A 10,898-nucleotide genomic window follows, 5' to 3' on the forward strand; every position below is an offset into this window, starting at 1 on the left:
GCACTGGGCACTCCTGCGGACAATGTGCGATGGTCCCAGCCCGCTTCTCCCATGACCTTGGGAAGATCACCAGCTGGGCCCACGGCGGCAGGGGTCTGGGAACAGCCACGACCCCGACCTCGATGGCTTCGCTAAAAGCAGCTGGTCTCGCCAGTTCTAGCGCACCGATGCCCGTGGGAGATGGCAGAGCTGGAGAGGCTGGCGTCAGGCGACGGATGCAAGCATCTGCCTTGGCCATGTGGTTGGAAAACCACTTCTTTAAAGAAAATCAGAGTTCAGAGAAACCCTGGGGATGGGGGGCGGGCAGTGGATGGGAGCTTCCAGGACAGGTGAGTTATAAGACAGACTCTCCCCCGGGTCGGGGAATAGGACCAGGCAGGAATAGCCCACCGACTCCGCGGAAGGTGCTGCAGGGGCTGCGGCAGCCCCGCTGGTCTGAGGGTGGGTGTTTGGAGTGAATGCCGCGAGAAAAACAGCCCGGGTGGTTGGCACGGGGCCCCATGCTCGCCGGGCTTACGTAATAGCAGTCACTGCGACCTGTTAGGAACGGAGGGTGCCCCTGGCCTGCCAGCACACGCCTGTAGCTCCCTGCTTGGCAGCGCCCGCACCCCACCCCGAGGCCGCGGAGGGATCTGGGCAGACCCGGTAAAATTCCTCGGCAGTGGAGGTCAGGGGCTTGGCGCCATCACCATCCAGTCCTGGAGCCCCCTCACCCTCGTCTCCTTTTCTTTATTCCGTACCATTCATTAGCTTCTGTCATGTGGTAGAGTTTACTCATTTATTTTATTTATTGATTATCATCCATCTCTTCACCCTAAAATGTTAGTTCAACCAGTTTGAGAGTTTTAGTTAATGATATATCCCACAAATAGAATTGTGCCTGGCATATACTAGGGTCTCAATAAGTATTTGTTGGCTGGGTATTGAGCCATGATCTCAAAGGACCATTTCTAGCTATATCATAATGTATCAGTTATCTACTGCTGCATAACAAACCACCCCTAACCTCAGCAGCTTTAAACACCAGCAAAATTTATTATTGCTCATGATTCTGGCTCAAACTTCCAGACAGGAACTGGGAAGTTCCTCTACTCCTCATCGTATCAGCTGCATTCAGCTGTCCACTGGGCAGGGCCAGAAGGTTCAAGTGCCTCAGTGGTCCTTCGTACAGCTTCTCTTTGTCCGTGTGGTGTCCCTTAATTCACTGGTCTAAGCTGATCTTTTTCACAGAGAGTGGATTGCCCAGAGCAAAAGCCGGAAGCCGCCACCCTCTTAAGGCCAAGGCCCCGAACCAGCAAAGCCTCACGTCCTCTACGCTCTAGTAGTCAGAGCTGGGCAGGCCACAAGGCAGGGCCCCTTCAGGGAAGAGGGTGTGTGCACAGAAAGGGAGGTACAGATGGTGGTCAGCTTTGGAAACAGCATATTACCCTGAACCCCTGTGCCCTGCCAGCGTGCTCGTTCACAAAACGTACTTTTTTTTTGTATTTATTTATTTTTTTAATATTACATTCACAAAATTTGAGGTCCCCATATACCCCCCACCCCCCTCACCCCACTACTCCCCCCATAGCAACATTCTCTATCATCATGAGACATTCATTGCATTTGGTGAATGCATCTCTGAGCACCACTGTACCTCATGGGCAATGGTCCACACCATAGCCCACACTCTCCCACATTCCATCCAGTGGCTCATGGGAGGACATACAATGTCCGGTAATTGTCCCTGCAGTACCACCCAGGACAACTCCAAGTCTTGAAAATGCCTCCACATCTCATCTCTTCCTCCCATTCCCTGCACCCAGCAGCCACCATGACAACTTTCTCTACACCAATGCCACATTTTCTTTGATTACTAATCACAATAGTTCATGAATAGAATATCAGTAAGTCCACTCCAGTCCATATTCTATGCCTCCATCCTGTGGACCTTGGATTGGTTGTGTCCACTCCACATCTATGTCAAGAGGGGGCTTAGATTCCACATGGATACTGGATGCAATTCTCCTGCTTTCAGTTGTAGGCACTCTTGGCTCCCTGGTGTGGTGGTTGACCTTCTTTAACTCCGTGTTAGCTGAGTGGGGTAAGTCCAATAAACCAGAGTGTAGGAGCTGAAGTCTGTTGAGGCCCAGGGCCTGGCTATCACATGGTCAGTCCAGAGATTCAGGTCCCCTGGGTATACATTAAACCCCAGCACCAACTACAATTCTGGTAAAGTAACAGGAAAGGCTTGTGAAAAGAGATCACATCTGAGTCCAGCTCCACTCAAGATGTACTTATTTGGGCATTTGCACATCCTCGGGGTCAGGTGCTGGCCGCTGATCCCCACAGTGCCCCAAACCTCAGGCAAAGCGCTGACCCCTAAGGCGACCCCTGCACCTGTCAGCCGCGGGGCTCCAGGTGGCTTATGGGGAGAGCAGAGGTTCGTGGACGAGGCTGACTGCCATCTCCTGGCTCCCTTCCAGATTCCATGGACACTGAGGGTGACTGGAGTCTCTGGTCTGTCTGCAGCGTGACCTGTGGCAACGGCAACCAGAAACGCACCCGATCTTGCGGCTACGCGTGCACCGCGACGGAATCCCGGACCTGTGACCGCCCTGGCTGCCCAGGTGGGTTCACGTGGGGCGTGACTCCAAGTTCAAGGGGGAGATGCTCATTTATGTTTTTTAAATTATAGAACCCGTCTTTCTAAAAAGCTTCTTAAAAGACAGCCATTTCCCTAGTAAGATTTCTAACCAGAGTGAGACAACTGATGAGCTTGATGGATAAAAAGTTAGATTTTCCAAGTCTTAGGCACAACTGCAGTAGCCTTGACCTAGAGGATGAAGCTGTGTTGTCCTTGCTGAATTTGAAGGGGGGCCTCTGGTTATTTTGGGCCTTTGATATGGGATTTGTTAGTGCCTTCAAGAGGACATTAAACTAGACATTTCATGGTCAGATAAGGAAACCAGGACGAGAGGCTTCACAGCCACCTACAAAAACCACACAGTGAACCCTGCTAGTAGGGTCTGAGAGTTACCGAAGGCTCCCAGGAGAGCAAGCCATGTTTTGCTTCATTGCCAGTATTGCAACAAGCTAACTTTACACATTTGGGGAGAGATCATACTGGAGGTTAAAAATTAACTGTGACTGTCTGGAGCAGTGGTTGCCAAAGTTCCTTCTAGCCCACTACCTGTTTTTCTATGGCCTACACATTTTTAAAGCGTTGTTAAAAGAAAAAAAAAAAGTAATGTAACATCAAAAAGACAAGTATCCCAATTATAAAATGGGCAAAGGAGTTGAATAGACATTTTTCCAAAGATGATATACAAACGGCCAATAAGCACACGAAAAGATGCTCAACATTCATTAGTCATTAGGGAAATGCAAATCAGGACCACAATGAAAAACTACTTCATACCCACAGGGATGACTCTTATTTTTAAAAAAAACAAACAAAGAAAAAATAACAAGTGTTGAAGAGGATGCTGCAGAAACATTGGAATTCTAGTGGATTGTTGATGGGAAGGTAAAATGGTGTAGCTACTGTGGAAAGCAATATGGCTATTCCTAAAAAGTTAAACATAGAATTACTGTATGTCCAGGCAATTTACTTCTAGGTATATACCCAAAGAAAGTGAAAATGGGATCCCAAAAAATACTTTCAGGGGAGCGGTTATAGCTCAAGTGATTGAGCATCTGCTTCCCACTACAAGGTCCTGGGTTCAATCCCCGGTACCTCCTAAAAAAAATACTTTTACATCAATATTTATAGAATCATTATTCACGATAGTCAAAAGGTAGAAGCAGCCCAAGTGTCTATGAACAAATGAAAGGATAAGCAAAATGTCGTATGTCCACACAATGGAATATCATAAGAAAGCAAGAAGTTCTGAGAAATGCTACAACATGGGAGAGCCTGGAAAACATTGTGCTCAGTGAAATAAGCAGGAGACTTAAGAACAAATATTGTATGATGTCGCTTATAAGACATGTCTAGAAATAGCAAACCTTGAAAGGCAGAAAGTAAAGTTAGAGGCTGTCGGAGGCTGGGGGAAGGGGGAAGGAGGGTTTATGTTTGGTGGATATGGAGTGTTTGCAAATAAAACTAACACTGTAAAAAGAAGCAGCCACAGCAGCAACCAAGACCTTACGTGACAGTGACACACAAAGCCTAAATTATTTAGTCTGACCCTTTACCAAAAAAACATGCTGCCCCTGATCTGTAGCTTTCCATTTACTGTGTGTTCCCTGTTAGCAGGGAACCTTGAGAGGCCGTAGATGAAATCGGGGAACCCCTGAGAGGAGCTGCAGGGGGGCCACGGCTCGCCACCAAATGGCACCCCTGCAGGGCCCCTCCTCCTCCTGTTGCATCCACTGACCCGGGATCCTGTTTAGAAAGGAGTCCTGCTTGGAGGGGCTGCTGGGGCCAGCTGGTCCAGCTCCTCCCAACAAGAAAGGGCAGTTCCCCCTTCTTCTTTCTGAAGCCTCATCAGCGAGGCTGAGTTCTGGAATATGGGCTCGTCTGCTCCTTGGACAGATGGTTGCACCATCCTCAAAGTGAGCTAGATAGATAGCAAGGGAAAACTGTCAGCTAACACATACCACTTACTGCGCTCAGGGCTTTCTACGTAAAACCCATCTAATCCCCGCAACAACCTTATCAGAGGGGCCATTTTGTTTTTCCCATTGCACAGATGCGGAAACTGAGGCACAGAGAAAGGTTAAATGGTTTTCCCAAGGTCACATGCGAGCAGTGAATGAACCTGGGCAGTCAATCCCCAAAGACAGAGTATTAAGCACTACATTCCACTACCTGTAGTGTCGTTTGGCACCCCGATGCCAGCACACAGACGCCCACCGTGCCATATGGCCCCGGCCCCCCGAGTCGGTCCCTCAGGAGGCATTCAGGCACATTTGGATCCGATTTCATGCTGCAAACGGTATCTGGGGTTTTAATATATTTTACGTCCTGCTACCTGCCTTTTACTGTTTCCTCTGTCGGCCAGTTCCTGCCAGGGAATAGCAGTGAATGGTAATGAACACAGAAAAGGCTTTGTTCAGGTGTACTTTTTTTTAATTTGGGGGTGGGGAGAGCAACTTTTTCCACATCACCAGAGAAAAATGAGCTCCTGTCTATGCTTAGGAATTGAAGACACCTTCAGGACAGCTGCCACCGAAGTGAGCCTGCTTGCAGGAAGCGAGGAATTTAATGCCACCAAACTGTTTGAAGTTGGTAAGAAGATGTTATTTTCTTTTTTTCTCCAAATATTGAGGTGGTGCTTGGGCGACGCCTCCTGCCTTTGCAATGCTGTCCTTGGACCCATTTCAGTGTTTCGTTCGCCTCTTGCGGCGTCCAGTTCTCCCAGGATAGTTGTTGCTCCCTGAACGTGGTCCAAGCAGGAGGACACAGCAACACCCCTCCTGCACCTGACCGGGCGGAGTAACCCTTCCGTTTCCGTTTCGCCTGCTTCGCAGCAGCCACGGCGGCAGGCTTCCTGCCTTCAGCACAGGAGCGGTCCCTAGCTGGGGCTCCCACCAAGCCACAGCGGAGCCTGCTCTCAGCCTCTTCACTCAGTGTCCCCTCTGCAGCCAAGAAATGGTGACCTCCGCCCTCCAGCAGAGGGCGACAGGGAGGAAGGGAGAGGGGAGGGGATTTTCTCCATGTTGTGCCCCCACCCCCACCACCACGTGAATTTATCCTCTGCCTTTGGTATATAACCTGCTGCTGCTCTGCTAGGAAGTGCTAGAGCACATACAGATAACTAGGGTCCCAACAAAATTGAAAATGCCTACCCAGGTGCAAGGCGAAAGCTCGCTTTTGAAAGAAAAACAGCTTCATGTGCTATTGAGGAGTAAGACTCCTGCTCCATTTCTTTTGTTACCCCCAAATTCTTCCACTCTTTCTTCACTTCTGCCCTGCCTCCTCAGGCAAAATTTAGCAGTCATTTAAGTCCCATCTTTTCACAGCTATTTGGTAGCTAGTCTGGTGAACTACCAAGAAGTTCCTCCAATGACTGTAGGATTTAAGTAGCACAAATCTAGAGCATAAGGAAAAGAGAAATAAGAAAGAATGAAGAGGGAGTGGATGTAGCTCAAGTGGTTGAGTGCCTGCTTCCCATGGATGAGATCCTGGGTTCAATCCCCGGTACCTCCTAAAATAAATAAATAAATAAATAAATAAATTGGTGCAAGCACTATGATAAATGGAAATCAAAGCAAGCTACACTTTGAGGGACAGTAGAGAGTGGTAGGGTCTGTAGCAAAATGAAGAACTCATGACCAAAGAGGTCAACTATGACTTGGCCACCATGGAAAGAATACCAACCCAGAGTTGCCAGATGTTCTAATTTTTCAGAAGAAGCCAGAAATCTGGATTTTGCTAGGATAGTTCTTAGTTTTTAAATGCTTAATAATAATTTTTTTTTTAAATCAAATCAAAACATGTTCACGAACCACACAGGAAGCAGTTTGGAAATTCTAGGTTACCCAGGGCCTTTACCTCATCCCAGCCCCCCTCACATATACCACAGGATTGCATTGTTTTCTTTATTAGAGAAGTTGTAGGGTTACAGAACAATCACACATAAAATAAAGGATTCCTATATAGCAACCTATTACCAGCACCTTGCACTGACAGAGCATTTGTCACAATTGATGAAAGCACATTTTTGTAATTGTGCTATTAACTAGAGTCCACGGTTTAGAGTTCCCTATTTGTGTAGTGCGGTTCCATGGATTTTTTAAAAAATGTTTATTCTTTTACCATATGTATAACTTAATGTTTCCCCCTCTTAACCACATTTGTACATGTAAATGTCAGTGCGGTGACCTACATTCAGTGTTGAGCTGCCATCACCACCGTCCTTTCCCAACAGAATGGCACCTTAACAGGGGCCTCCTGGGAACAGTCAGGGCACCTCTGTGAGCAGCGAGCGCCTCAGGCCTCCTCAGAGCCCCCCCAGGCAGGCGGCACCCGCCCTTCTGCACAGGCCGGCAGGGCCCGCAGGAAAGGGCATGGCAACCACTTTGGGTCACTGAGGAGCACCCGACCAAGGGACTGTTTGCAGAGTTTGGCAGGTGGGGGGACCAGCAAGGCATTGTGCAGACAACAGGGGGAACCCTTGACCACCCCAGGCCTGAAGGGGGGTTGCCAGGATCCAGAGGGAGGCCCCGTCTGGAGGGGCCCTCGGAAGGCGCGGGCAGCCCGCAGCAGCGACCTGGCTCCTCCCTCCCCCCGGCCTCTGGCCAGGCCTTCCCACTGGCTGAACCCAGCCGGAAGCCAGGGGTCCAGGAGCCCACTGGACTAGTCCACCCAGACCAACCTCCAGGCAAGGGCTGCCTGGAATGAGGATCTAGAAGGGCAAAGAAGATGCCCGGCAGAGATAGGAGGAGATTGATTGGCCTGAGATCCAGCTACTTAACCAGTGCTGCCTCCATTTCCCAATCTGTAGCATGGTAGGGGGTAATGATGCCCATCTCATGGGATTATTGAGAACTGAATGAGCTAATATTTGTAAAGTATTTATAACATGCTATGGAAGCTTGATAAAGAAAAAATAGAAGTGACTCAATAGAAGGGAACCCATAAGGAGAGGAAGTACAATATGAAGACAGCGCTCCACCATGGGGGGCAATGCAGAGCCATCTGCGGGGGCCTCGCACTCCACCGAGCCCACGGGCTCTGTGGGCACAGGCCCCCCGGGGTTGAGCTTTCTCTCCCTGAGCAACTGCTCGGAGGGTCTCAGCCGTGGACTCCCAGAAGTGAGAGCTGACAGGAGCCCAGGCACAGCCCGGCTGGGCCCGTCCCCACGCCCTTGGTCCTCATCGTGGGTTTACGAGACAGGTGCTGCTTTCCTGCCCAATTTTGAGACGAGGAGACTGGAGTACAGGAAGGTAAAACCACTGGCCAAGAGCCAGATAGTTAACTAACAGGGAGTTGAGGGGAGCTCGGGTGGGTCCTGTGAGATCCCCGCTCTTCGCCGTGTGCCTTTTCTTAACCGTAGGCCTTTGCGAGGCCTTGAGAGCCCCCTCCCTCATCTCACTGGTGAGAACCTGGGCTGTCCCCTGAGCTGCCCCTTGGCCTGACCACCTGATTTCCTCTCGCCACACCACTAACCTCCCAGGCATTGCTGCCAGAGCCTGCAGGGTCCTTCCGGTGTCTCCCCCCCACTGACTCCAGGCCCGCCAGCCCCCGAGGCCTGGCGGCCCCAACTCCCTGACTCTTCTCGTTCCCACCTGCTGCTCCCTGCCCAGCGTAGCTCCCCTGACCTGCTCACCTCCAGCAGTTCTCCACTACCACCCATTCTGTTATCAACGATGAATTCATCTTCTTGGGGTAAAGGTCAGGCAGGAGGCCACTACCATTCGAAACCCTTCACGGGCTCCCTGGTGCCCTCTGAAGTCTAACGCACGTTGGGGACCAGCGTGACCTGATGCCAACAACCTTATTTGCCTGTTTCCTCGTCTCCAGTTGAATGGAGCAAATTTCCAGGAATCACCTCCCAGAGAACGGTGTTCACTGGGATCTTCATCTCAGGATCTGCCTCTGGGGGAACCTGAACTGAGATGTTCCCTACGTCAGAGGCCCTGACACAGGTGATGAAGGGACCAAGGATGAAAACCCAGTGTGGAAAGAACAGGCCAGGCCCGGCGAGGGCTGGAGACTGTGGTCTTGGCTGCGAGGTGCTCAGTTCCCTTTTCATGGCAGCAGGGCTCCTGTAGATGCGTCTTCTGTTGGTTTGTTTTTTCAAGTGAAGCTAGGAATCCACATTTATTAGTGAAGTCCCCTACTTTTTAAATATAGACAACTAATTCAGTACTTTTGAATACTGTAAACCAAGCAGGACATCCCCGTCCCTACCCCAGGCCCAAGGCTCCAGGCCAGTGACCTCTGGCCTGAGTGTTAAATTCCCTCAAAGCTGTGGCCACGCCCGGTCCCTTCATCTTTGAGGCATCTTGCCCTATAGAATTGCATACGATGATAGTCAGATGCCTCAGGTTAAGGGGCTAAGAAACTAGCTCTCCTTAACCAGCCAGTGGTAGAAATAAAACTCAGTCCTCCAAAAGTGCCTCCCGAGGCATTTCCCACTACACTGACCGTTATTTAAAGGGAGGCAATTCCAAAGGCCTCTGAATTATCGGTCATTTTGCAAAGGGTGTTAATGGGATCACAGCTACCTAGGAAAATATCCTTTTTTTTTCCCTTTTGGTAGATGCCAACTGAAATTTAGGGGTAATAATATGTTTTCACAATTTTCTTTAAAATGAAATTAATGTAATAATGGCTAAATCTAGGTGATGGCAAGTGGGCAGTCACTGTGTTAAGTGTTACTCTCTTTACTGTTTTACGTCCTGGAAATGTTTTCGTGGTACAAGGTTGGGGGGCAGCCTCGTGTCAAGAAGGGGGGGCGCTGGCCCTCACGTCCCCCTGCGGGTCGGCTTTGCGGTGCTGAGAGGGTCTCTCTGTGGCCTCTTTCAGACACAGACAGCTGCGAGCGCTGGATGAGCTGCAAGAGCGAGTTCTTGAAGAAGTACATGCACAAGGTCACGCACGACCTGCCCAGCTGCCCCTGCGCCTACCCCGCCGAGGTGGCCTACAGCGCGGCGGACATCTTCGACCGCCTCCAGCGCAAGGACTTCCGCTGGAAGGACGCCAGCGGGCCCAAGGAGAAGCTGGAGATCTACAAGCCCACGGCCCGCTACTGCATCCGGTCCATGCTGTCGCTGGAGAGCACCACGCTGGCCGCCCAGCACTGCTGCTACGGCGACAACATGCAGCTCATCACCCGGGGCCGCGGCGCGGGCACCCCCAACCTCATCAGCACCGAGTTCTCGGCCGAGCTGCACTATAAGGTGGACGTCCTGCCCTGGATCATCTGCAAGGGGGACTGGAGCAGGTATAACGAGGCGCGGCCCCCCAACAACGGGCACAAGTGCACCGAGAGCCCGTCGGACGAGGACTACTTCAAGCAGTTCCAGGAGGCCCGGGAGTATTAAGAGACGGGGGGTGGCCCGCCGGGCGAGCGGAGGCCCCCCTGCGCTGCTGGCCCTGCCGGGCCGGAGTCCTTGTTCCCCGGACGTGGGTGTACCTGTACAGACCACGGGGGGTTTTTCCTCCTAAATCACGCTAGCGGCATGCACCAGGCCCGGGGGTCTGCCATCCGAGCCCGCATGCACCTGCAGCGCCTGTACCCCTATTCGGAAGGCCTCCCGGGGCACTGCGGGCGGCGGGACGGTACGACACAGAAGCCAAAGGAAGGACCCAGGAGGAACTGTGGGCGCGATTCAGTTGACACCGGCTCCGGGGTTTCCAGAAGAAGCAAAGGGAGAAAGAGACGGGAGATGTAAACGTGATACACAGTCTACATATAACTTATTTAAGATGAATGGGACGTCCGCATAACCTTTTCTCTGGAGTTGTCATCGGGGAACTATACAACCGCTTCTCAGAGGACAGAAAGACAGGGGCTTAGGGAAGTGAAGAGAAATGGAATTTTGTAATGATTTAAAAAAAAAAAAAAAAGCTCAGTGGAAACGTATCAAAATGAGAGAAAGGTCACTGTAAACCAAACGTCAGTCATAAGCACCTTGCTGGAGGCTCCGCTTCCAGACGCCCTGTCTCAGGCCTGGGTGGAGGGGACAGATGGGGGGTTCAAGGGCAAAGCTGAGGCCTGGCTTTTGTAACCATATCAAAAGCCTTCGAAAAAGACCAGAATTTGTACAAGGCTGTGATTCTACTAAAAGACTCTCAGAATTTCTGCTCCTGTCTTAGTAGATTTAGAAGACTGCAGGAATTTCAGACATAAAAACAGCGAGTAGCACTTTTCCAAAGTAAATACAAAGAAAAATGGGGAGAGACTATCAACCTCATTTCATCTATTTTATTTTAAAACCATCTTAACAAATTTTCTTTCACC

General features: G+C 50.6%; 1 protein-coding gene across 1 annotated transcript in view; it reads left to right on the forward strand.

Moving 5' to 3' along the window:
* Positions 1 to 10,305, forward strand: part of ISM1 (isthmin 1) — a 72,694-nt gene extending 62,389 nt beyond the window's left edge. The window contains exons 4-6 of the mRNA XM_058287569.2: positions 2,466 to 2,609; positions 5,126 to 5,215; positions 9,461 to 10,305. Coding sequence (XP_058143552.1) covers positions 2,466 to 2,609; positions 5,126 to 5,215; positions 9,461 to 9,978 — 752 coding nt within the window. The 3' untranslated portion in view covers positions 9,979 to 10,305. The remainder of the gene's footprint in view (positions 1 to 2,465; positions 2,610 to 5,125; positions 5,216 to 9,460) is intronic.
* Positions 10,306 to 10,898: the final 593 nt, after the last annotated feature.

The sequence above is a fragment of the Dasypus novemcinctus genome, chromosome 24 (assembly GCF_030445035.2).
Source record: "Dasypus novemcinctus isolate mDasNov1 chromosome 24, mDasNov1.1.hap2, whole genome shotgun sequence".
Lineage (NCBI taxonomy): Eukaryota > Metazoa > Chordata > Mammalia > Cingulata > Dasypodidae > Dasypus > Dasypus novemcinctus.